Source organism: Pristiophorus japonicus, chromosome 13, assembly GCF_044704955.1.
Source record: "Pristiophorus japonicus isolate sPriJap1 chromosome 13, sPriJap1.hap1, whole genome shotgun sequence".
NCBI classification, from domain to species: domain Eukaryota; kingdom Metazoa; phylum Chordata; class Chondrichthyes; family Pristiophoridae; genus Pristiophorus; species Pristiophorus japonicus.
In genome coordinates this window covers 58,820,658-58,848,522 of record NC_091989.1, presented here as the reverse complement: position 1 = coordinate 58,848,522, position 27,865 = coordinate 58,820,658, and the positions used below count along the sequence as shown (strand labels likewise).

At 42.8% G+C, this 27,865-nt stretch overlaps 1 protein-coding gene across 1 annotated transcript in view; it reads left to right on the top strand.

The window, feature by feature from the left end:
- The first annotated feature begins 7,537 nt into the window (after positions 1-7,537).
- Positions 7,538-27,865, top strand: part of vwf (von Willebrand factor) — a 130,717-nt gene continuing 110,389 nt past the window's right edge. The window contains exons 1-14 of the mRNA XM_070897528.1: positions 7,538-7,658; positions 7,895-7,952; positions 8,271-8,444; positions 8,574-8,676; positions 9,509-9,717; positions 13,268-13,392; positions 14,121-14,334; positions 15,679-15,801; positions 15,897-16,008; positions 17,549-17,595; positions 20,813-20,949; positions 21,039-21,177; positions 25,272-25,372; positions 25,452-25,647. Of these exons, the coding sequence (XP_070753629.1) occupies positions 7,895-7,952; positions 8,271-8,444; positions 8,574-8,676; positions 9,509-9,717; positions 13,268-13,392; positions 14,121-14,334; positions 15,679-15,801; positions 15,897-16,008; positions 17,549-17,595; positions 20,813-20,949; positions 21,039-21,177; positions 25,272-25,372; positions 25,452-25,647 (1,738 nt within the window). The 5' untranslated portion in view covers positions 7,538-7,658. The remainder of the gene's footprint in view (positions 7,659-7,894; positions 7,953-8,270; positions 8,445-8,573; positions 8,677-9,508; positions 9,718-13,267; positions 13,393-14,120; positions 14,335-15,678; positions 15,802-15,896; positions 16,009-17,548; positions 17,596-20,812; positions 20,950-21,038; positions 21,178-25,271; positions 25,373-25,451; positions 25,648-27,865) is intronic.

The window sequence follows — 27,865 nt, the reverse complement described above, 5'->3', positions numbered from 1 at the left end:
CCCGTAATATATTATATCTGTTGGAATACGTGTACTTTAATATTAATTGCCAGCAGTTTCCTTATTAATTGATAATATGTATCAGAAGATAAATAAAGATAGAAATCTGCATTTATTCTCTGTGCATAAGGATGGATTGTATGAGTTTGAGGTCCAGATGTGGAGTTTTGTAAACTGGGAATGTATTTGGGAATTCAGTCACAGAGGTCAATTGGTCGGAAAATACTGTAGGGCTCTCTGACTCCTGAGTCCAAATTCTCAACGGACCAGATTTTGCTGTAGCAGAGCATCTAACGGTGTCTGCCGTTAGTTAGACATGCCCCTGCACATTTCAGCTCCAAAAGATTTTGCCCACTGCGTTGCTGAAAGTGTGAGCTGATAACGGCTCAGTGAGGGAAACAGGGCATCTGGGACCTGAGCAAACAGTGCAAGCAACAGTGTATCTCCTTAACCAATCAGATTTAAGGATTGGAAAATAACAGCAAAAGACTGAGAAGGAGGGTGAATTAAAGGGGATGAATTTAATGTCAAATCAGGTATAAAAAGAGAAACAAAAGGAGGGAAAGAAATATTGGATTAAAAGAGAGAGAGAAAAGAGACAGAAAGGTAAAGTAAGGAAAACACTTTTTGATTTAAAATTTGACATTTAAAAAAATCTCCTAAACAATTCACAATCTGATGGCCTGAGGCTTCACATCTATAACAATTCATTTTTGGTGCCAGAGAGGTTGATTGGCAATCATTAACACTTCATCATCATCATCATCATCATAGGCAGTCCCTCGAAATCGAGGAAGACTTGCTTCCATTCTAAAAGTGAGTTCTCAGGTGACTGTACAGTCCAATACAGGAATTACAGTCTCTGTCACAGGTGGGACAGAGAGTGGTTGAAGGAAAGGCTGGGTGGGGAGTCTGGTTTGCCACACGCTCCTTCCGCTGCCTGCGCTTGATTTTTGCATGTTCTTGGCGACGAAACTCGAGGTGCTCAGCGCCCTCCCAGATGCTCTTCCTCCACTTAGGACAGTCTTGGGCCAGGGATTCCTAGGTGCCGGTGGGGCACATCGTAAAAAGGGTTCGATATTACTAACCATAAATATCTGAGGTAGGTTTAGTTTGTATCAACCACGCAAATGCTGCAACTTTATGACAATTGATGCATATCAATAGTGAGGCAGACAGTGAGATGCCGTTTTCGCAAAGTTAATGGTGGAGCGGCACAACTCGGACAACAACTTTTGGATATTGGCATTTGACCGCGCATCTGCCTCTCTCCTGAAATTGCTGCACCATCTACGTATAAATAACGGAAAGCGTCATTAGCCTTACCTTTATTTTGGCAGCAAAACCTGGTCCAATATGTGCTCCTGATGGGTGAAAGTAGTGTCAGGAGTGCAAATTCATTAAATTTATCCATTAGCGTATACTCCACTCTGCGATAAATTATTTTACTTCATGCATTTCAGTTTTCAAGATGAGTGTTTTATTACACGGTGAAAGACAGAGTTCCCAACCAGCCACCCCCAGTGCCCTTGCTGTGCAACTTTCGAAACCCAGATACCTCAATCCTATTTCTGCTTATATTTTGTACTTGTTGGTTTTGTGCTGTTTAACTTTTTGTGAACTTGGTGGTTTGGAAAGAGCTGTTCTTGGTGCTGTTGCCTAATTGATAGAAAAATCCTAAATGAAAACATCAAGATCTATTAGTCTCAGCATCTTTATATGTGCTACTCAAAGCTCCATTATATTTATGTATGGCCCATGGAGACAAAAGCTTTCCCACCCTGTCTGTGATTTTACTTTACGAGCTGTTTTATTTACAGGCATTGAAGTATGTTCTAATGACCATGTTCACTACTTTGAACATTTATATTTAAACTACTTCATTTGCATTTCTGACAGGTCAAATTTATATACAGATCTGATAAACTACCCGATGCAGACTGACAGACTCTCAACTTTTCAGTCTTGGGTGGCACATCTGCTGGTGCACTTTCTGGTAAGATATCTTTGCAGCAAATACAGACATAGTCCATTCAGTAACCCACATTTCCTGGTACATTCTGGTTCACCAAGCTCATTGAATGGTGGAACAGGCTCGAATGACCTACTCCTATTCCTAGGATGCACCCTTTCACATTGCATTAAATGGGAATTTTCATATACGTATAATGCTCTTGCACAAATAGCACAATCGTATGATATTAAGGCATACAGTTTGCACATACCTCCATGCTGGCTTCATGGTTGTAGCACTTGAGGTGCCTTTGAGTGGCACCAAGTGATGTCAACATTAGAAATGGGAGTGGGCAGGAGCATTTGGGACAGCTTGTCATCTCTGCCTCCCTAACAATCTGACCAATGTATTTCCATAGAACCACAGAACATTACAGCACATAAGAAGTTAATTCATTTCATCATGTCTGTGCCAGCTCTTTGCTAGCAATTCAAAACTAATCCCACTGTCCCGTCTTCTTCCAGTAGCCTTCTATCTTCCTCTGCATCAAATAATTATCCAATTTTCCCTTAAGAGATGCAATGGTCTCTTGCCTCAACCCATTATCTCAGGCAAAGTGTTTCAGGCTCCAGCATTTCTGTGTAAACAAAATTCCCCGATCGCTCTCCTCACTCTCTTAGTGACAATTTTAAATTAATGGCCCCTTGTCGCGCACTTCCAAACCAGAAGATATAGTTTTCCCTCAATCACTCCATGAAAACTCATTATAATTTTAAAAATCCTTATTCAATACCCTCTTAGCCTTCTCTCTTCTATTGAAAATAGCCCAAGTTGCTCAGGACTCTTGTCATGATCATAGTTTCCCATTCCTGGCAGCATCCTGGTAAATTTACACTGGAAATTTTCCATGGCTCAATGTCCTTTCTATAATATCATCATCATCATAGGCAGTCCCTCAAAATGCGGATGACTTGCTTCCACACCAAAAAAGTGTTCACAAGTGTTTCAATGATGGACCTAATATTCCAAATCCCGAACTACATCCTGAAGGGTGAAAGATGCCTGTGCGTGGATTTTTTTAACATTGCCGTTGCACACCAGCCACCACATGGGCTTGACAGAGCCAGGTCTTGGTCCAGTGGCAAGGGTTATCCAAGACGACTGGAGATCTACTCTGCTGCACGGACCTAGTACGTACACATATCGCAGTATGGGCTGGCCCATGTTGTCCCACGGCCCCGAACTCACGCCTCTCCTGGGCCCCGATCACAGTATGCCTGAAATTGTACTGTTTGGAAAAATATTTCCGAGACTGTATTTAAAGAGAGGTTTATTAAATCGGAGACAAAGCTTTGGGAGAAGTGTTAGAGACCCGCACCTGCTGAACCACTTTCTCAATTTGAAATCGCGTGCGAGGTTCCTTTATCTTACAAATTACGTCACTTTACATCACGTGCCTTAGCAACAGTCTTTATATCCATTCATCGCATTACTAGGTTTACAAAGATTTTCATTCAATTACCATTCAAGGCTGGGCTCTTGATATAAGCCAGCCTCGCATTGTGACAGGCCAGTATACACATACAAGAGGACTAATTCCCCTGTTATCACAGAAAAAACAAGTGGCAGGCTTCCTATAACCAGTAAAGGCAAGCATACAATAATGCATCAGTATTGTCTCTTACAAAATTCATTCGAGGGGGCAAATGTTTGGTATACTAGTCAAGTGTCCCCCTAGGCTTTATTATGTCCAAAAATCTGCTCCAACAGTACCGAGCACTCTATTTGTGATCTAATCAATGTTTTGTACAGATTTATCATTGCTTTTTTACTCTCGTACTCTATACCTCTGCTTATTAAAACCAAAAATGTTGTTGGCCTTTTTTTACAGCTTTATCTATCTACACTCACACTTTCAGGAAATTATGTATTTGAACCCTTATTTCTAGCTCCGTTCCTTCCCCTCACACCCTTCAGTGTCCTCCCATTAAGTGTTGTTTTTCATCCTTGTTTTTCATCCCCAATTGTATTACCTCACATTTTTCCACATTAAATTTATTTTCCACCTGCCTGTCCATTCTGCTAACCTATGTCTTCCTGAAGCCTTCTACAGCCCTCCTTGCTGTTTGCCAAACCTCCTATTTTGGTGTCATCAGCAAATTTCAAGATTGTGTTCACTCTAACCAAAACCAAATCATCTATACATACCGAGAACTAAATCGCAGGTCTCTGAGATACACCACTTCTAACCCTTCTCCAATCCAAGCAATATCCATTTACCCTGACATTATGTCTACTATCAACCTTTTATCCCTGCTGCTACATTTTCTCTTGTACCATATGGCTGAATTTTTCCAGCAAGCCTTCTGTAAGAAACCTTATCGAACACTTTCTGAAAATCCATGTACACTTCATCGACTGAGTTCTTTTTATCTATTTAGTCACTTCTTCGAAAAACTCCATTAAATTTGTCAAACACAACTTTCCTTTAACTAAACCATGCTGACTATCCTTGATTAATCCATGGCCATTTAATTTAAGCCAGATCCCTTGTTCTCTTATGGAACTTTGCCTTTTGCCAGCCCAGCACCCTGCTCATTGATTCTTCCTTATCCTTTTCTATTCCTACATTGAACCTAACTACATTGTGTTTGCTGTTTCCCAATTGTTCTCCTTTTCTCACATCAGTTTTTTTGCCCAGTTTTTTCTCCCAGAACTTAATCAGGCAGTGCTTCTTTCTTTGTTGGATGGAAACATACTCTTCTAGAAAGCAGTCCTATACATATTTTAAAAGGCATTCCCACTTTGACCACATGTTTTATATCTTTATTCCAGTCTATCATGATAGAGAAAATTACCCAGCATTATTGTCCTGTTGTCCTTGCACAGCTTCCTGAACAACAACAACAACTTGTATTTATATAGTGCCTTTAACGTAGTACAATGTCCCAAGGCACTTCACAGGAATGACATGAAACAAAATTTGACACTAAGCCACAAAAGGAGAAATTAGGGGCAGGAGAGGTAGGTTTTGAGGAGTGTCTTGAAGGAGGGAAAAGAGGCGGAGAGGGTTAGGGAGGGAATTCCAGAGTTGGGGCCATGGCAACTGAAGGCACAGCCACCAATGGTAGAGTGATTAAAATAAGGGATGTTCATAAGGGCAGAATTAGAGGAGCAGATATCTCGGGGGGTTGTGGGGCTGGAGGAGATTACAGAGATAGGGAGGGACAAAGTCATGGAGGGATTTGAAAACAAAGATGAGACCTTTAAAATCGAGGTAATGCTTAACTGGGGGTCAATGTAGATCAGCGAGCACAGGGGTAGTGGCTGAGTGGGACTTTGTGCAAGTTAGGACATGGGCAGCCGAGTTTTGGATCACCTTTAGTTTACATAGGGTAGATCGTGGGAGGCCAGCCAGGATTGCTTTGGAATAGTTAAGTCTACAGGTAAAAAAGGCATGGATGAGGGCTTCAGCAGCAGAGGAGGTGAGGCAGGGGCGGAGACGAGCAATGTTATGGAGGTGGAAATAGGCGGTCTTAGCTATGGCGTGGATTCATGGTCGGAAGCACATTTCAGGGTCAAATATGACACCAAAGTTGTGTACACTCTGGTCCAGCCTCAAATAGATCCTTGGGAGAGGGATGGAGTTGGTGGATAGGGAAAGGAGTTTATGATGGGGCCCAAAGACAATGGCTTCGGTCTTCCCAATGTTTAATTGAAGAAAGTTTCTGCTCATCCAGTACTGAATGTCGGACAAGCAGTCTGACAATTTAGAGGCAGTGGAGTGTTCGAGAAACGTGGTGCTGAGGTAGAGCTGCGTACATGTGGAAACTGATGTTGTGTTTTTGGATGATGTCACCGAGGGGGAGCATATAAACCATCCACAGATGTCCTCCTCCATCTGATGGTTATAGTTTGCTGGCCTATAATGCTCACATTAGATTGTACCATTTCCTTCCCTATGTGTCAACTGTGGCTCAATGGTGGCACAATTGTCTCTGAGTCGAAGGCTGTGGATTCAAGTCCCACTCCAGAGACTTGAGCACAAAAATCTAGACTGACACTCCAGTGCAGTGCTGAGGGAGTGCGGCACTGTCGAAGGTGCCGTGTTTCAGATGAGACGTTAAACTGAGGCCCGGTCTGCCCTTTCAGGCAGATGTAAAAGATCACATGGCACTATTTTGAAGAAGAGCAGGGGAGTTATCCTCAGTGTCCTGGCCAATATGTATCCCTCAATCAACATAACAAAGACAGATTATCTGGTCATTATCACATTGTTGTTTGTGGGAGCTTGCTGTGCGCAAATTGGCTGCCGCTTTCCCCACATTTCAACAGTGACTACACTTCAAAAGTACTTAATTGGCTGTAAAGCGCTTTGGGTGTCTGGCGGTCGTGAAAGGTGCTATATAAATGCAAGTTTTTATTTTTTTCTTTCATAACTCTATCCACATAGATTTTGTCTGAACACCACTTTGAGAGTCTCCTGTTCTCGTACAGTGATAGAATCCTTTACTAACATTGTCATTCAATTCCCTTTTTCATTCCCTATCTTTCCTGTAAATGTTAAAGCACAAATATTAAATATAGCCCAAACCTAGGTAGCTACTATATCACATCCCTCCATAGTTACTAATGTTTCAAACTCTCCAGTGTTGATTTGAATGTGTTGTGCATTTGCATACATACTGCTCAATCTGAAACCTGTTTTTCTTTGAATGTTGACCCTTATTCTTCTTCCTGTTTTTTTCCTTTCATTTTGATATCTTTTGCCCCTTCTACAACAGTATTGTTATTTCTCACTCCCTCATCACCCCTTTCTCCTCTGATAATATGTCCTTGCTAGTTCTGTCAGCCAAGCCTTCAGTTTCTAATTCAACAACATTATTAATCCTGCTCTCCTGCTCAAACCTAGACTTTCGCCACTCCTTGTGGTGTTAGTTTAAATCCTCCACCATTGATCTACTTACCTCCTCTGCACGAATATTAATCCCATTCCGGTTCAGATGAAGGCCATCCCTTTGGGAAAACCTTTCCTTGTTCCCGAGCTCATTCCAGTCCCAAAGGACACGAAGCCTATTTTGTTGGGAGGCTTTTTCCAATAAAGAGGTCATCATAACATTTATATAAAGTGATATGCCTGTTCTGAATATCAATACCGTAGCCCAGTTAAGAGATGGTTTGTTACACATTCTGTCAATCCACATTATAACCAGCTCTATAAGTATTGTGCATCAAACAGTAAAAAGTCAAACAAACAATACGTCACAGATAAAGGATAATTCAATCACTTACCAATTAACTGAGTTCCCGACAGAAATTACTTGGAGTCTGAAATGTCTTCCAGTCTCATTGCATGGTTTACAGGAATGTTTCTTTAATTCTGGTAAATCTGTCAGTGTGTTTTATCCAGTTTCCTTCCACTGTTTCCTTTTGGCCAATTAACACCGCAGAGTTTCTATTGAATCTGCTACTGTGATTCTACAAACGGATATAACGTGCAAACTTTCCTCCCCTCCACTTTAATGTTGATTATTCCACAGTTCCTGCCCTGTATAAATTGGACTGTTTTCACAAGAAGGTACTTAACAGCTCTTGGAGGTCGTCTCTCCTGAAGTTCAGAACATGTTGATTTAAACATAATTTTGAAGTCAGTGTCATTTTGGACCGTGCCTATCTCCCAAAATTGTACTCAACTGGACCCAAGGTAACTGCTGCTTGTCCTTTAGCCCTGTGCACGGCAGCAAAGGCCGTTCACTGGGAGATAGTCCAACATCACCCATGGCAGCAACATTGAAGAAATTGGACAGACGAGAAAGTGAAAAGGAAAATGGGCGAGATTGATTGTTCTAACCATTTATTTTTGGAGGGAGGGGGTGGGAGAGACAGGGTAATGATTTTGGACGGTGCTGTGTTAATTACCTTTCTCTCTGGTTGATACAGATGGCGAGCGGTTATCTGTCTCTGCTTCTCGTCTTGGCGTTTGTGCCCCAGTCTCAAGGTATTTAGAGCCTTCTCATGCTGCAGATTATTGATTGTTAAGTAATCATAATGTTGACCCCAATTGCCTAACTCTTCAGAACAGGCCTCGACCACCGGAGTGCTGAACTAATCGATTTCGGTTTTACTTCCAATTTCTCGGGTGCATTGGGCTCAACTGTTAGATTTCCAGCGGGGTTGGTAGCGTTAAGGAGTAGCCACCTTGGAGTGTCTGGAGAATTTAGTGAGAGCGCGGTCCTGAACAGGAGTACGGCCAGAAATTGGCCTCAGTGAGAGGGTGAAAGTGAGAATGAGTTACTCTTTATTATGTGTTGTACAGGACAGGGGAGACTATCGCTCACTGAGGCCAAGGACAAGTCGGGCCAAGACGCTCGATGCAGCCTTTTCGGTGAATATCGCATCCAGACTTTCGATGGGAACTTTTACGAGTTTCCAGGACACTGCAGTTACAAGCTGGCCGGAGACTGCATCAAACGCTCCTTCTCCCTTTTAGGTATTTCCATCACACTGTTCGCTTGCAAACGTTAGATTACCAATTTATTCAAGTTTGCATGAGGTTGACTTCCCAATCACCGTCTCCGTGCTAATGTTTGATAAGTGACACTGTCCTTGTACTTTTCAGGTAACTACCAGGCTGGAAAACGGAAAAGCATTTCTTTGTATCTGGGAGAATACTTTGAAGTCACCGTCACTGTAAAAGGAGAGGTGTCTGTGAGGAAAAAAAGGTAACACCTGGAGGTCATCTGATAATCTAATACAGCCATGTTCTGGGTACAGTTCCTCCGCTCTGGGTACGTGCCCCCGCTCTGGGTACAGTGCCCCCGCTCTGGGTACAGAGTCAGGTCCCGAGCTGCCTGGAGCACAGTGATGTGAGCTTCACTGAAGGGCACAGTCTCCCTCACACTGTTCGGGTTGACACTGTGCAGTAGCAATGTATGATTCCAGTTTCTATGATTGTATGCATCCAGCGAACTCTCAAACCCGCTTTATATCATGCTCTTGGCCCCTTGGACACTTGATAAAACCACCGAGCTTAAGAGAGCGGGGACTCTCCCCTCTCAGCTCAGTAAGCATTTACATTTCTAACTTTTAGAAGAAAGCTCTGTCCATTCGTGTATCCAGGGATGTGTCGACCTGACCGAAACGGGGCCAGGCAGGCGCCATTGTAAACCAAGTTCTGCCTGGGTGGAATCCTGGATGAGTGCAGTTGTATCTGCAATGCAAGTACACCCCTAAAAAAGTGTTTTGTACCCGGGGCAGTTCCACAGCAGCTGACGGCTGGTGGGGTGGGGGCATAGATAAATAAAGAGGCGATGTCCTATGTACTGAAATCTCTGGGCACCAGTAGTGTTATACTGACACAGGGGAAATGTTAAGTGCACTCACTTGCCGAAATATCCACGGGATCGGGTGGAAGGCTGATTTCACACCGCGCCCAATGTAATTCTCCATTGACCTCAATGCAACTCCAAGTGCAACTCCAGAGACCCTTTCAAATATAACTGAAAAACGCTCATGCAATTAGTAAACCTGAATCTATTTTTGTTGTTTTGCTAGGGTCTTGCTGCCTTTTGCATCTCACGGTGTGTTTATCGGGACAGAAGCAGGCTACTCCATCATATCCAGCGATGAACATGGCTTCACGGCCAGAATCGACACCAGTGGAAATGTGGCCATCATGTTGTCTAAAAAATATTTCAGTCGGACATGCGGACTCTGTGGCAATTACAATAACTTCCCTCAAGATGATTACATGACTCAAGAAGGTAAAGTAGTCATTATTCGGGAGAATCATCTGCTTTTCAATCATTTGTGAGTGGAAACCCATTGCCAACATTAGCGTGTTCCTGGGGACCTCCTGTAAATATTGTTATCCCGGGTACGCCCTGTAAATATTGTTATCCCGGGTACGCCCTGTAAATATTGTTATCCCGGGTACGCCCTGTAAATATTGTTTTCCCGGGTACGCCCTGTAAGTATTGACACACTCCTCAATAACCCCTAAAAGTATTAGCCTGCTTTCAGCTAACCCTTGCAAATATTGGAATACTCCCCGAGGTCCCCTCAAAAATGAGAGTCGAGGGAACCTCTCGCACTAATTGGCATGTTCCTGGGAATATCCTGCAAATACTGACATAATCCCGGGAACCTTCATGCTCCCAGGAGCTCCTGGCATTAATTGACACGCTCTTGAGGATCCTCGGCAAATATTGCTGCAGGTCTGGCTACCTCCAGGGGACCTCTGCAAATATTGACGTGTTCTTAAGGAACATCTGAAAATATCGTCACTGTCCTCTGGATTCCCCGCACATATTCACATACTCCTGGGACCTGTTGAAAATATCTCCATTGTCCTAGTGATGCCTGCGAATATTGACCGACCCCTACGGATCCTTCTCTCCCTGCCCCTGTAAATATTGGCATTCTCCTGGAGAATTCATATCCCAACTTCCACAAGATAACGCCAGTTACCCAGAGTAAAATAATGTTTTTGTAATAAATTACTTTTTAATTTGATTTTCCAGGGGGTCCCCAGGTACATGTTATCCCGGGTACTCCCTTTAAGCTTACGAGAACTTGCCTGTTAGTGCAGGAGGTTCCTGGGAATCTCAGTGTTTGCCGGGGATCCTCAGGAGCATGTCAATGAATGCAGGGAGTTCCTGGGAGCATGCCAATATTTGCAGTAGGTCTTACTGGGACAATGTCAGTATTTGCAGGAGATTCCCAGGAACATGCCAATCAGTGCAGGAAGTTCCCAGGAATCTCAACATTTGCAGCAACAGAAATAATGTGGGAGTAAATCAACACATACACAAATGTGGTGACTGGCCTGATAATGCTGGGGAGCAGAGGAGACCCCTCCAGAAGCCTGCTGAGTCCCAATTTGAAAACCTGTGGTCTAAATGACAGCTCTACCACTTGTTAAAAAAATCCATGCACAGGCATCTTACACCCTTGAAGATGTAGTTTGGGATCCAGAATATTAGGTCCTTCATTGAAACACCTGTGAACTCATCTCTTTTCGGGGTGGAAGCAAGTCATCCTCGTTTTGAGGGACTGCCTATGATGATGATGTATTAAGATTCATACAACCCGCAGAATTCATTTTGAAATAATTGATGTGGTTAAAACAAAACTCCAGTTAATAGACGCCACAGTTCTATGCACTCCTTAATTAGAGAGCCGGAGTTATCAGCATCCTGAAACCTGCAGGGTAATAAGTATTAACACAGCTCTGGTCTGCTCCCTCCTCTCTTTCTGTTTCTTCAGCCTCATTACTATGTTTTGTAGCTTGTTTCTAAAAAGACTCGCACCTCTTGATGGTATAATAAAGAAGATAATAATTGGCTTTTTAACAGCACTTTTTAATGTTTATATATTTACATTTGAATATAGATGTAGTGATTAACCTTTGCACAAGTGTGACAAATGCAAGTTCTTTTTTCTCTTTCTATGGTTGGTGTAGATTAAATAAAAACTGATGTAATGATCAACTCAACTGAGGCCTACAATAAAACAAACATCAGTCTGAGCTTTGGGGGCTGGGTGTTATCTTTAAATGGAGAGTATTTGTAAAGCATTTTACCTTGGCAGTCAGAATGACTTTTTCAATGACAGTGTCAGGAATGCATAGGTCAATGCATTTTAATAATGCGGGCTAGAGTTCTAGTAAGAGTTGGAGCTTTAAAAAAAATTAATTCCTGGGATTTGGGTGTCGCAGGCAGCATTTATTACCCACCCCTAAGCTAGTGTTAATGGTACTGTAAAAGAAAGAACTTACGTTTATATAGCACATTATCACACCTCAGAGCATTTAATTTAATGAGTTACTTTGAGTAAATACAGTAGCTAATTTGAATTCAAAGATCCACAAACAGTAATGAGACAATGAGCAGTTAACCTGTTGTTTGCTGGTGTTGATTGAGGGAGGAAAGTTGGTCAATATATTAAGAGGCTCTCTGCATGTCTTTGAATGATATCTTGGGGTCTATTACATCCACATGAACAGGCAGATAGACCTTCATTTAATGTCCCATCTGAAAGACGGCACCTCTGATGGTGCACTAGTCCTTCAGTACTACCCTGAAATATCAGCCTAGATTATATTTTCATGTCTTTGATTGGACATGGGGAGGTGCAGCGAGACCTGGGTGTCATGGTACATCAGTCATTGAAAGTTGGCATGCAGGTTCAGCAGGCGGTGAAGAAGGCAAATGGTATGTTGGCCTTCATAGCTAAGGGATTTGAGTATAGGAGCAGGGAGGTCTTACTACAGTTGTACAGGGCCTTAGTGAGGCCTCACCTGGAATATTGTGTTCAGTTTTGGTCTCCTAATCTGAGGAAGGACGTTCTTGCTATTGAAGGAGTGCAGCGAAGGTTCACCAGACTGATTCCCGGGATGGCAGGACTGACATATGAGGAGAGACTGGATCAATTGGGCCTGTATTCACTGGAATTTAGAAGGATGAGAGGGGATCTCATAGAAACATATAAAATTCTGATGGGACTGGACAGGTTAGATGCAGGAAGAATGTTCCCGATGTTGGGGAAGTCCAGAACCAGGGGACATAGTCTAAGGATAAGGGGTAAGCCATTTAGGACTGCGATGACGAGAAACTTCTTCACTCAGAGAGTTGTTAACCTGTGGAATTCCCTACTGCAGAGAGTTGTAGATGCCAGTTCATTGGATATATTCAAGAGGGAGTTAGATATGGCCCTTACGGCTAAAGGGATCAAGGGGTATGGAGAGAAAGCAGGAAAGGGGTACTGAGGTGAATGATCAGCCATGATCTTATTGAATGGTGGTGCAGGCTCGAAGGGCCGAATGGCATACTCCTGCACATATTTTCTATGTTTCTATGTTTCTATGACCTGGAGACAAGAATGTTGCAACTGAGCAAAGCTGAAATGATGTAATATGAGATGACATCAATTGACAGTCTCAGATGGAACGAATAGATAAGAATGGCAATAACAATAGAGAAGAAAAGGTGGGGGCGGGGGTGGAGGGTGTCTTTTACGAAGGAAAGCTTGAACAGGGCTGAAATGAATGGGTAAGAGATTAACGGAGATCATATTCAGTTTCTAATTAGCTTTATTTGTGTGGATGGCCCAGGATAAATTGTCACGTTTGTACTATTCAAGGAATTTAAATGAGATGGTGTTTTTAGAACAGTAATTGAATTCTGACATGTTTTTACCAGAAATAGTTGTCATATTTCTTAAATGTAACTCTTTAAGAAAATGGTCCCATTGTGACAAAGGCTTGAAGTGATAAACCTTTATGATGAATAAAACCACTGGGTTTTCTCGCAGGTTTCCAGGTGGAGAACAGCTATGATTTTGTCAACTCTTGGGCAATGCATGGTGCTGAGGAGCTGTGTGGCAGGGTGTCTCCTCCCAGTAAAACTTGCAATATGTCCTCTGAAGCCATAAAAAATGTGAGTTCACATAAATTAGAAAGCAGCATTTCAATAAAAATATCAAATTGTAGAATCTTTCAGCACAGAAGGAGGGAATTCGGCCTATTGTGCCTGTGCCATCTCTTTCGAAAGAGTTATCCAGTTCGACCCACTCCCCTGCTCTTTCCTGTTCTTTATCTGTTCAGTACAAACAAGACTGGAAAATGACCGATGCAGTGACTCAAGAGTTATGTTTGTTTACTCATTACCAGTCAATGGGTATATATTCTGAAACATCTGTTTATTTACACGTATATCTTTTTATTTGATGCACAGAACTTATTTGAATTAACTGTATTAGTTAAATACCCATGATTCTATGGAAGCCCATTCTAATTTCCCTATCAATGGACTTTTTCCAGTGCATGGGATTATCACCACTGAAAATGTTAATCTGACACATGGACGTACTGATCTACAGACACTTAAGCTTACAGATGTAGAAACGTTGAAAGTCCTCTCTTCATTACAGGGCTCCTTTTGCTCCTGAAATGTTGTCCCTGATAGTTCCAGATTTCACTTTATTTTTGAAGTATAATGTTATGATTAGCTTTTGTTACAGTGTGCGAGTTCAGAATGCGTTAATTGCTGATAATGGCTGACAAGCTTGAGAGGAAGAGGAAGAGAAAGAATGAAAGTGTGAGTGTGTGTGAGAGGGAATCAGAAAGTATGCTTATTTAATAAAATAAACTTTTATTTGGGCATAGAACTTGATGGGAAAGTGCAGAATGCTCAAAACCAACCCAACGTTCAGAAAATGTAAGGATCTTGTGGATCCAGAGCCATTCATTGCTAGCTGTGAGGATGACACATGCCACTGTGAAGGAAGCAATTGTCACTGCCAAGCATTTCTGGAGTATGCAAGGTCCTGTGCTCAGAAAGGATCACTCCTCAGTGACTGGTCTACAGAAAGTGATTGCAGTAAGTACAGCACCGATGATCTTTGAAATTGTGATTTTCTTACGATTGTATCTTACAATTGTGATGCAATTGTTAAAGATCTATTTCAGTTAAGAGGAAATATTTCCAGTGTTTTGTATGGTAGATGGTTAGCTCCTTTTGAAATTTGATGTGCTTTTAATTTTACACTTCTATTTGCCTTTACTTGGTGCCATGCATGTAAATTACTTTATACGGACACACGTTGTCACTACTATTAATAATAAACTGGAAAACAAAGAAAGCGGTGAAATAGATGTGAAAACTGAAGTAATTCTGATTCAGTCACTTAAATCAATCCTATGCAGGTTAGATTGTTAGTTTATGTGAGTCTCTATAACAATGGTATTTCTGCTAATAAATACATATTTGCTTGCAGCAAAGGAAAAACTTTTCTAAAGCTTAGGGGGGAGAAATTCCATTAGAAGGCAAACTACTTTTAGCCCGGGCATGGCGCAGCTAACGACTCCCACCGAATTTCGCTGGAGTTTAGTGGTGGCTGTAACCAGTAGCGCCCACTCCACTGCGCCGGAGATAATGACATCATTACCGTGCGCAGCGACCTACTTTCGCCCCAGAGCAAAAATTCGGTAGTTCCCCGTGAAGCTGCACCAGGTGATCCCCGGGGTGCGCACTGGGCTGCAGATTGCTTGCGGTGCAAAATTTAAAGTGGAGGTAGCGATTTCAAAATGAACAAACTGTCCAATTTACTGGTCAGATCTACTTGTGTGCCGGGCTGATGCCACGGCACCCCGCTCCCTCGTGGTCCAGGGAGGGCTCTGTTTCTCCCCCGCAGAATCGGCAGCTAGTCCCTCCCTTTTAATGAAAGGGAGGACCCTGTCTATGCATTGGCGCTACATGTCGCACCGCATAGCGCTGTGCCACACTTGATCCCTTCCCCCGCACTCGCGCCACACAGAGCAAGTGGAGCACGCTATTTCACGCTCCACTTGCCCTCGGGGGTGGTAACCCGAATATAGGTCCTGGGAGCAGGACTTCTGTGCCTGGCACAGGAACCCCCGACTGGTAGCATCCCCTAAAGGTGTGCTACGCAATTTCAACCCCCAGGTGTAGTCCGCCACTATAGATTTTACAAGTAAGTCCCACTGAAGGTAAATATTTTATCCAACTAGAATGGAGGCATCTAGCCTTAATTGTAAGGATCTTGTACATTAAGAGCTGTATCGGAAGCCTGGTAAAAGCTGATGATGTACTAGCACACCATACCTTGAAAGCTGTGGGGTAGATAATGGTTAGAGGTGGTGACTTTCCTGATGTTTTTTTAATTGTATTGTCTGATGTAAATGCACTTTTTATTTTAACAAGTACTGAAATGTCCAACTGGAATGGAGTATCAAGTGTGTGTGCCAGCCTGCGCTCGAACATGCAGGAGTTTAAATATCAATCAATTGTGTCACGAACAATGCATGGATGGCTGCATTTGCGAAGGTGATTTTTTTTTACCCATTACCTTTAAGATGTTTAGCGAGAGCACTGTATTGCTTGAGTATTCTACGCATTCTGATACCCTGTTTGGATTTCAGATGGGAAAGTACTAGATGGGGACACTTGTGTAGCTTCTTCGGAATGTTCCTGCATGCACATGGGAAAACAGTACCCTCCAGGCTCAAGTATCTCCCAGGACTGCCATGCATGGTTAGTAATGAAACTAAAGTCTGTAATGATCACCGTTGAAAATTTAGCTGTGGTATGCATCAAGCAAGCTGTTAGGAGTGCCAAATAAGCCATGTTCATCATTTACTGGATGAGATTCAACTCAAGCTTAGAAAAGCAAACCCTCCACCACTGCACATATTTCTATTTCCTACCAATCATCCTGTGTCCTCTGAGTGAGATTGCAGATTAGTGTTAAATTCGGGGACAGTGGTCACGTTTTGGGATTTTTCCACACAGACATGTGCTTTTAAATGTTGTTTTTTAAGCAAGTTTTAAAAAAAACACTGGGATGAAAGGGGGTTAAACTGCTTATGCGCTAGGCATTGAAGTTATTTTACCAAAACTGAAGACAATAAACAATTATAGTAGTTAATTGTCCTGGTAATCAATACATGGCTCCCACCCATTGTGTTGCAAAGTCCCATGTCCCAGGTGGTCAGCAGGCCTATTTTCTGGTTGTGAACACAGGACAACAAAGTATGGACAGAAATACATATTGACAGTCAGGCTTCTAAAACAGAAAGCTGCTAGGGCAGGATTTCACCTAGACTCAGAAGGGTAGGATGCAGGAAAGGCATTTAAAGTTTTTTTTAAAGTGAAGTAAGCTGAGGCACTAATGTAGGGAAGCACAGCATGTTTATTATTTTGTGTTGTTACATGAAGACAAGATGTGCCGATTGTGTTGTGTATCTGTAAAGCATGCACTCCCATGTTCTGCCACCAGGGAGCTCATCCCCTGAAGTCCCAAGGGATCCCAGCATCCCTTGGGAGCACTGTATATAAGCCGGCCCCGAAGGCCTGTTCCTTCTTAAAGACTGAGGTTACTGTTACTTTAACGTCCCTGTGTGCAGCCTCATCTGTGTTAGGAACACAATAGATTGGATGTCCACTTACTGTCGGTGAAATAAAACAACAGTGCTTTGTTCTGGCTTTGTCTTGCTAACATGTGAACAGTTGACCTCTGGAAAGATTGGATAAGCACATGATAGCACCTATGAGGAACTATGTCTCAGATAGGAAGGAAGGATGGGAGGAAATTTGCAAAATTAAGGAAAAATCTGTACTTAAATGTTTATCTTTAGAATGGACATTTAAAAATAGTCACTACAAGTGCAAATTTATTATAACATCCTAACCGCCAACAGTGGAATTTAGTGTTCCAATTGTTACAGTCGCATGAATACTTTTGTCAGACATATTTCACTACCAGACAACTCCTGTGCTTTACTTCTTTGTATGAACGTGAAGTTGTAGTTCCCAATATTGCTCTATTTTTATGCCCACCTCTTGGATGTAATTTGAGGGGAATGGGTGCTGAGGCACGGTGCCTATTTTGCATCTGTACTGTGCCCCTCGATATTCTCTCTGGCCTCTAAATTACACCCCGTGCCTGAACCAGACCTTTCTATTTACCGTACGTGGAAATCCCAACTTGATGATGGTGTCACTACCTTTCCTCTCCTTACTCTGGTCATACACCAATTCTGTATTTTTCTATGTTCCTACTTTTATTTTACAGCATTTGCAGCCATGGAAAATGGGATTGTAGCAATGAGGAGTGTCCAGGTGTGTATTTTATTATATAATGAAAATAGTAATAAGAATCAGATCAGTTTATGAGAGACAAATTTTCTTAAATACCCTGTAATCAAGACTGTAGTTAATAAATTGAAGTTTGAACACCCCGTTGATCTGTTGGTATCGCTTCCACTCCAGCAACCCCACCCACGGACTACATCTATGTTGAATTCTGTCCTCTGAGTCAGCATTAAAATAACCACAATGGTGATTAATGCACTAATTCCCTTCTGTTGATTTCCTCATAATGATGATGCTGAAATAGATTTTTCACACAATTTTATATATCTTGAACATATCTGTGCCTGTGTCGTGGAAACACACTGAGTCACATCCAGTCAAGAGAACAACATGCCTTGAATATACAATCATAAACTGAAAAATCTAGCTGAAGGGCCATGGTCTTCATGCAAGGCATCACCAAGAAAGAAGTTCTATTTATATAAGCTTTAATAAAACCTAAAAGCACCTCAACCAACATCCGGATATAAAAGGGGTCAGAGGGTCTCGTAAGGAGGAGGAACTGAGGGAAATCCTTATTAGTCGGGAAATTGTGTTGGGGAAATTGATGGGATTGAAGGCCGATAAATCCCCAGGGCCTGATGGACTGCATCCCAGAGTACTTAAGGAGGTGGCCTTGGAAATAGCGGATGCATTGACAGTCATTTTCCAACATTCCATTGACTCTGGATCAGTTCCTATGGAGTGGAGGGTAGCCAATGTAACCCCACTTTTTAAAAAAGGAGGGAGAGAGAAAACAGGGAATTATAGACCGGTCAGCCTGACCTCAGTAGTGGGTAAAATGATGGAATCAATTATTAAGGATGTCATAGCAGCGCATTTGGAAAATGGTGACATGATGGGTCCAAGTCAGCATGGATTTGTGAAAGGGAAATCATGCTTGACAAATCTTCTGGAATTTTTTGAGGATGTTTCCAGTAAAGTGGACAAAGGAGAACCAGTTGATGTGGTATATTTGGACTTTCAGAAGGCTTTCGACAAGGTCCCACACAAGAGATTAATGTGCAAAATTAAAGCACATGGGATTGGGGGTAGTGTGCTGACGTGGATTGAGAACTGGTTGTCAGACAGGAAGCAAAGAGTAGGAGTAAATGGGTACTTTTCAGAATGGCAGGCAGTGACTAGTGGGGTACTGCAAGGTTCTGTGCTGGGGCCCCAGCTGTTTACATTGTACATTAATGATTTAGACGAGGGGATTAAATGTAGTATCTCCAAATTTGCGGATGACACGAAGTTGGGTGGCAGTGTGAGCTGCGAGGAGGATGCTATGAGGCTGCAGAGTGACTTGGATAGGTTAGGTGAGTGGGCAAATGCATGGCAGATGAAGTATAATGTGGATAAATGTGAGGTTATCCACTTCGGTGGTAAAAACAGAGAGACAGACTATTATCTGAATGGTGACAGATTAGGAAAAGGGAAGGTGCAACGAGACCTGGGTGTCATGGTACATCAGTCATTGAAGGTTGGCATGCAGGTATAGCAGGCGGTTAAGAAAGCAAATGGCATGTTGGCCTTCATAGCGAGGGGATTTGAGTACAGGGGCAGGGAGGTGTTGCTACAGTTGTATAGGGCCTTGGTGAGGCCACACCTGGAGTATTGTGTACAGTTTTGGTCTCCTAACTTGAGGAAGGACATTCTTGCTATTGAGGGAGTGCAGCGAAGATTCACCAGACTGATTCCCGGGATGGTGGGACTGACCTATCAAGAAAGACTGGATCAACTGGGCTTGTATTCACTGGAGTTCAGAAGAATGAGAGGGGACCTCATAGAAACGTTTAAAATTCTGACGGGTTTAGACAGGTTAGATGCAGGAAGAATGTTCCCAATGTTGGGGAAGTCCAGAACCAGGGGTCACAGTCTGAGGATAAGGGGTAAGCCATTTAGGACAGAGATGAGGAGAAACTTCTTCACCCAGAGAGTGGTGAACCTGTGGAATTCTCTACCACAGAAAGTAGTTGAGGCCAATTCACTAAATATATTCAAAAGGGAGTTAGATGAAGTCCTTACTACTCGGGGGATCAAGGGGTATGGCGAGAAAGCAGGAAGGGGGTACTGAAGTTTCATGTTCAGCCATGAACTCATTGAATGGCGGTGCAGGCTAGAAGGGCTGAATGGCCTACTCCTGCACCTATTTTCTATGTTTCTAGTAGAACAGATTATCTGGTCATTATCACATTACTCTTTATGGGAACATGCTGTGCGCAAATTGGCTGTTGTGTTTCCCTACACACAACAGTGACCACACTTCAAAAAGTACTTCATTGGCTGTAAGTCTTTCTTTCTTTCCATCTTTCTTTCTTTCCATCTTTCTTTCTTTCCATCTTTCTTTCTTTCCATCTTTCTTTCTTTCCATCTTTCTTTCTTTCCATCTTTCTTTCTTTCCATCTTTCTTTCTTTCCATCTTCTTATTTTATCACTGTTGCCAGGTAGGGAAACATGGCAACCACTTTGTTCACCACAAAGTCTCACAAGCAGCAAATGAGCCGAATGACCAGTTAATCTCCTTCTGGTGGTGTGGTTTCAGGAAGAAAGGTTGACTAGGACACTGGAAGAAGTCCCTACTCATCTTCACATAGCACCATAGGATCTTTTACGCCTACTTGAACAGAGAGAACAGTGTTTACTGTCTCATCCAAAAGCACAGCACGTCCGGCAATGCAGCACTACATTGCACTGGAATGTTTATGTTCCTAAATCCTGGAATTGGACGTGAAGTCTCAACCTTCTGTAAGAGCACTATCAACTGAGCCAACCTACTGCATAGATTAAAAAGCCTGGGAGGGAAGATGAAGATAAACCAGAAAGTAGTGATCGGGTAATGCCAAGCTTGGGCTAAAGGAACCTGTCAATTGTAATAGGGACAAATAACCGTTGGAGGAAAAGAGCTCCATCACTTTCAAATCATGAGGCAGAATGAATGCACTTGAGATAAATTAATTAAATAAAATATTTGCTATTAAAAGATTGTATTCAGGATTATACCAGCAAGCCAAACCAATGTTGTATAACATCTACAGAAATTGCTGGAAATCTCAGTGGGTCAGGCAGCATCGGTGAAGAGAAACAAAGTTAACACAGATGCTCGCTGACCTGCTGAGATTTCCAGCACTTTCTGTTTTTATTCCAGATTCCAGTATCCACAGTATTTTGCTTTGGTATAACATCTAACTATTTTTGCATTTAGGCGAATGTTTCGTCATTGGACAATCGCACTTTAAGAGTTTTGATGATAAGTATTTCACCTTCAGTGGGATGTGCCAGTACTTACTAGCAAAGGACTGTGAATTAAACACGTTTTCAGTCTTCATTGAGAAAGTGCAGGTATAGCAGATGGACGTTTTTGCTCTGTTGAATTTTAAATAATGCCATGGTTAGCAGCAATGTTCAGTGTTTTGAACACTCTTCCCCAGTGTGCAGATGACCCAGATGCAGTTTGCATAAGATCGGCTACACTGATATTCCAAGAGCTGGGAAACATGATTATTAAACTGAAACATGGCGGTAGAGTTTCAGTGAATGGCATGGACATACAGCCACCGCTAATTCAAGGTTTGCACTTCATTATTTCCTGTAGTTATGCATTATAAAAGACTAAGGCCGAGAAATTGGCCTCCTTGGCATTTCCTGTTATTGCCTCCGGGGGGTCGATAACGGGGCGCTGAGCACTTACTGACCGGGCGCGGCGAGAAGATCGATTCCTGTTGTATTCGGCGGGAGGTTTGCGGCGGTGGTCAGCGCCGTACACATCGGTTCCGCCCCCTGCAACATCACCGGGCGAAAACATCAGCAGCTGCAGGAGGCGTTGATGAGGAGGTCAGGCACTTCGGGGGCGATGTTTAAAGGTGAGATGGCCGAGGTCAGGGAAAAAAATTATGAAATGCTCTCTGTTAATTTTTTTGATGGTTTTCGCCCGCGATCAATCAGCCCGGCACCCTGCTGCAGTGCATCGGGCTGATCAGGCCGGATCGTGGCTGCCGCCAAGGAGAAGGTAAGTTTTTCCCTAGCAGAGCCTGCAGCAATGGTCCTTCCCGTTAATGCAGGGAAGGAGCCTTCCAACGCGGCAGTGCTGCATGGCCCAGTGCGCAGCACTGCCCACCTACTGCCCCGCCTGATGCTTGTTGCACTCCAGGAAGGAAGTGGAACACTTGATTTCACGCTCCACTTCCTTCCTGGAGTGCAAATGCCAAACGTTTTAAAAGTTAAAAAACATTAGCACCTGGCGCTAATTTGTTCAACTTTAAAAAATTAGCGCCCCAAACGGGGCACTCCGGAATTTCTCCCCCAAAGGGTTTTGTATAATGTAGGAACCTTTTCAGTTATTATTCAGTCTGTTGACTAGTTTAAAGAAAAGGAAAGTAGTTAAAGCAGGGAACAGACTCCTTCCTGCTTTACTTGCTTTCCTTTGTTCTTTGAATTCCGGAAGCTCCATTTTCCTCTTCCATTAATATGGGTTCCCAATGACTATGTTGGACTTTCTTTCCTCAATCCCCTCCACAAAGCCCTGCTCCAGTATAGCCACCCATTGTCTCCCCTACTCCCTTCCAGCCCCACTCTTTTCCTCCCACTTCCCACTCCTTTATTTGTGCCGTCAACTCATCTATTTTGTTACGAAAGCTGCGTGCATTCAGATAAAAAATTAAAATATTTTTTTTAAACCATTTTTTCCTGCTTTTACCCCACTTTCTGATTCAATTTTACGTTCATACAGTCTGTCCCTTTCTGTCACGCTCTGGTTTTCATTTCCCCCAGTGCTACCCTGCTCTATTGCCTTCTCCTTCTTCTTTGACTTTTAAAATTCCCGCTCATAGATCATAACAACTCACTGCATAATTTTTTTTTCCTCATGTCGTCTCTGGTTCTTCTTCAAAATACCTTAAATCTGTGCCACCTGGTTGCCGACCCTACTGCTGCTGGAAACCTTTTTTCCTTATTTTTTTAAAACCATTCATGATTTTGAACACCTCTATCAAATCTCCCCTTTTCTCTGTTCTAAGGAGAACAACCCCAGTTTCTCTAGTCTCTTCACATAAAAAAACAGGAGCGGGAGTAGGCCATTTGGCCCCTCGAGCTGCTCCGTCATTCAATACGATCATGGCTGATCCGATCTTGGCCTCAACTCCACTTCGCTGCTCGCTCCCCATAACCCTTGACTCCCTTATCATTCAAATATTTGTCTATCTCCACCTTAAATATATTCAGTGACCCAGCTTCCACATCTCTTTGGGGTAGAGAATTCCACAGATTTACGACCCTCTGAGAGAAGGAATTCCTCCTCATCTCCGTTTTAAATGGGCTGAAACTATGCCCCCTGGTTCTAGATTCCCACACTAGGGGAAACATCCTCTCTGCATCTACTCTGTCAAGCCCCCTCATAATCTTATACATTTCAATAAGATCACCTCTTATTCTTCTAAACTCCAATGAGTATAGGCCCAACATGCTCAATCTTTTTCAATAGGCCCCTTCACAACCCCTTCATCTCAGGAATCAACTGAGTGAACCTTCTGTGAACAGCCTCCAATGCAAGTATATCTCTCCTTAAATAAGGAGACCAAAACTGTACACCGTACTCCAGATGTGGTCTCACTGGGGTAAATGTTCTTTTCTCAAAGTATGAGCAGTAATCTGATGAAGTGCATCATCCACTGATTGCCGAACATGCCTGATCTTCATTCCAGTGATTTCAATGGAACAAAAATCAAACGGGGTTCTCCAATGGGCTCTGCCAATGAAAAAATATCCTATTGTCTCAATGTTTTCTAAACTCTCTCCCAAACAAGTCCACTGTAGCTTCCTCATGTCAGAGTAAAAATGATGATCAGCATTGTTTGTTTAACATGGGTGAACCAAGTTTTTCTCAGCAGCACTTTAAGGCAGACATTACCCATTGCAGTTCAACAAATATTACAGAGAGGGATTAACAGGTTAATACATGAGCTAAAATATTGCAGAAAGGAATTTAAGTAATTCATACCAGAACAACATGAATCATAATCTCTATCATATGGAGCGAACTCTTGGCACCACCACTGTGCTTGCTTGTTATATATCAGTTTTGCCTTTAAAACAGCAAAATCTCATTGACGGTTAATTAAACGTTACAGCATTTATAGATGTTAAATGACTCGCGCGCACCAATTTGTGGCAGATGTGATTTGCTGATACCTTTGCATTGCCATTAACAAAATTGTATTCTCACAAATTGCATGGTTGAAAGCCATATATTTCTGCAATTTTGTTAGCATTTAGTTACTACAGGAGAAAGGCTTATTTTTCTCCTGTTTTAGTAAAAAAGAGGATTGTAGGGCGGCAGGTGATTCTGTTGTAGGGTGGATGGAGCCATGATCCCATTGAATGGCGAAACAGGCTCGAGGGGCTGGATGGCCCAATCCTGATCCTATGGGCTAGACTTTCGATATATATCTGCCCACTTACCACCCATATAATGTATAGGTGAGGATCTAACTTTACTGCTGATAGTGGATAGATTTTAGACCCTTTATTTGGTAATAAATAAGGGGTTAGCCAGCTGAGTATGATGGATGAAAGTCTCTTCCATCAGCTGACTGTACGGATCCCATTTGAAATAAGTTTAGACATTCTCCATATAATACCTAGCAGGCATGGACCTAAACTACTGAACTGTCCCTAACTGGACACTAATTGGAAACCGGGTCTCTGTGTGGCAGCCTCTTCAGGGGTTTTAATTTCTCCAGCCTCCCTGCGCAGTGGTTTCAGGGGGTCTACCAAATCAGGGGGTCCCCCGTTGCCGGCTGATGCTTGGCAATGCTTACGGTCTTGTATGCATTGTCGCCATCGGATTAATCAAGATCTGGTCAGTCACAAGCTATCTGTAAAGATGCGATGGGTTTTCCTGAATTTGTTAAGGCCCCTAGTTAATACGCAGCGAGGGTGTTACCATTCTTCTGGACTTGGTTGGCTGTCAGGACAAGTGTACCCATTGTAGCCGAACTCCCTCCACCTGCTCCAGGCCAAGTAATGGAAGATACGTTCAGGAAAGGGGTACTGAGGTGAATGATCAGCCATGATCTTATTGAATGGTGGTGCAGGCTCGAAGGGCCGAATGACCTACTCCTGCACCTATTTTCTATGTTTCTAAGACGCATAAAATGGCTATTGTTTGAAATTGGGAAAAGGCGTTACACTGGTAACATGTTGGGGTTGAGCAGAGCGAGCTTTACTTTGCATCTGGTTTCGGGTGAGTGTTTATATTGTGCTGCACAAGGTTTCATAATTATGTGGACAGGCTGGATGGGCCAGAGGGTCTTTTCCTGGCCGTCATTGTTGGTATGTTAGTATGTTGCTTGTGATTACCAAACCTACCTGGAGTACTTGATGCTGGCACTGGGTGTTTGCAAGGGTGAGCATTCCATTCCCCAGCAATAACTTCTCTCAACTTCAGGAGCACAAAAATGTAAAAGAAACCATGGAAATAAAATAGTCAACTCCAGTTGAAAAGCTAACACTAGTACGGGAATGATGGGCTGAATGTAATTTCTATGAATAAATATCTCTCTTAACAAGACAGGAGGCAAGCTGGTTGTTTTTCACAATAATACTTTGTGTAAAATTAAATTGTTGTTTATATAATTACATTCATTCTGATTAACTATTTCTTGTAGGTGTTCTCCGTATTCAGCACACGGTTCTGTCATCAGTTCGGGTGACCTACGATGAAGATTTTCAGTTTGACTGGGATGGGTACGGAAAGGTTTATCTGAAGGTATGCCCTGAAATGTGCTGAAGTAGATCAGATTCTGCAGGGCTCTGGCACTGAATTAACTTTCAGCTTCTTTCTTTAGCTGAGCGCCATATACACTGGTACAACCTGTGGCCTCTGTGGAAATTTCAATGGAAATCAAGGAGATGACTTCCTTACGCCATCTGGACTTGTTGAAACGGAGATGATCAACTTTGGGAACTCCTGGAAGATCAATGGAGACTGTGCTGACCTGAAACAGATAAACGCTGACCCATGCAACTTAAATCCCAAGAGAGGTAACTGGGTTTTACTACGTTTTGGAGAAGTCTTGAATGAGCCTTGCTTAATTCAACATGGATATTTAAATATTCTCGCTGGCATTTTGGCGGTGCAGAGTGGAACATAAGGATATTAAACCAGTCTAAAGGATAAATTCCGAGATCCTGTTCCCTCAGCGGGGACCCATACTTAAAGGGAAAGTGGGTGCTGCCGTGTCATAGTCCGCACTCTCTTCCTGCTCGGAGTGCTGGATCTACCCTTAGATTGGCTATTTAACATACCTAGCACAGAAAACCATCCATGCTGATCTGCATCACACTTTGTTGCGTGAAAAACTAAAAAGAACATTTCACAGAAAGCCTTCATTTTGATTATGACTATAATATTGCAACTTTAAGTATGTCCAAAAATGTATATGGGTTTTGTAATGCTGTTAATCCTTGACATCTACAGGGATATTTTAAGGTTCATTCACTTCCAGGGGAGGTGTTTTCTGGTAAGGTGGAATTATTAAAGCTTCAATCTGTTTGTTTTTTTTTTACATTGAGATATCTAAGCTCAGACATAAAATCCTCAAGTGTTACTGTGACATGATTATTCCTTCCCACTAAGAATAAAAAAGCCAGAAAAATAAACTTTAGAACAATTCAGTCAAGCAGCATTCCCCTTGTCCTGCTGCCAGATGGAACCTCGACCCATGTGACTAATCTATTAGGACATATGTAAACACAGTCATATGTTTTATTGAAACAATTGCTCTATGGAAATAATGACTGAGTGTTGCCACCATAACCAAGTGAAGGAAAGAGGAGCTAAAAGCTCCTGACTTTAAACACAACAGTATGTGACTCCTAGCCCTCATTATTCAGATACAGGTTGAACCTCGCTTAACCGGCACCCTCGGGACCTGGCCTGTCCCGAACAAGGGATCTTGCTGGATGACGAGAAATCACGTGTTTGGGTGGTCTGCGTTGTTGCTGGGTAAGTGTGTGTTGATTGGCTGGACTGACTGTCAGTCAGTTAGTCAGCCAATCCGTGTGCAGGGAGCCTCAAAGAGTCGGCGGGCCCTGAAAAACCAGCTGGCCCAAAAGAGTTGGCTGGCCCCAGCAGACCTTGAAGATTCGGCAGGCCCTGAAGAGTCGGTGAGCCCCGGTGGGCCCAGAAGAGTCAGCAGGCCGAGAAGAGTCGACCTGACCCCCCCCCCCCCCCCCACCCCCCCCAGAGGGAGCGCTGTGGGGAGGAGCGGCCGGCCCGAGGATTGTGGCTGCTGGAGTTCCAGCAGGGCGAGGAGGAGGAGGCAGCCGATTGAGGAGAAAGATTATATTGGTGAGTAGGATTTTAATGGTCGCGTTCTGCACATGTGCCACCCGGGAATGGTCCCAGACGACGGGTGGTGCCGGATAAGGGAGTCCCGGATAAGAGAGTTTAAGCTGTATAAGTTATCAAATCCATATACAAAGGGAATATTTTGTTTCATTTATCATTATGCAGCACACCTGTAGTTCATAGTAAAAAAGCAAAGTAGCAGTGATGCTTTTGTTGTGCTTCTTGAACAAAACAGTGAGAAGGACACAAGTAATGTTTGACCCACGTGACTGAAGTGCTAAGTATGTTAGAATATCAGTGGCGATCAAACTGCAGCCTCTGGTGCTACAGATAACTGGACTGTCGCATACCACAGAACTCGTAAGCAAGATATCAACTTGCGTTGTATCTTTTATTTAAAATATTGTTGCCGTACAGCACAATTAGTCCTGCATTATAATTTTAGGGACATCTTCAGCATTAGTGCGTTTTAAGTGTCGATAAATAAATAGAGTCGTCCATTTACAATCAGATTTCTTTAGTTTTATTCTCTGTGTCAAATGAACAATACCTACACCAGTCTGTATTTAACTGGCATGTGCTTCTACCTCTAGTGACACCACTGCTATATTATCTTTAAACCTCTCTGGTGCTTCAGTGTCAAAGAAGTCACAACCCAACTGCTACCAAAGGTTAAATCACTCTCATTTTGCATCACATGGAAGCTATGGGTCTTCTTAACAGTAAAAAATCCTCTGGAATCAGTTAGCAAGATCAGTCAGACTAAGCTGTGTATCCAATCAGAGGTTGGTCTGTTCATCTCCTATCCCCATGGCTTGGCCACTTGAATGCCCAACAGAAAGTCCTTCCTGGTACTCTGTACCCTAAGAATGACTATCATGTCTACTGATAAGTCACTTAAAAGTTTAT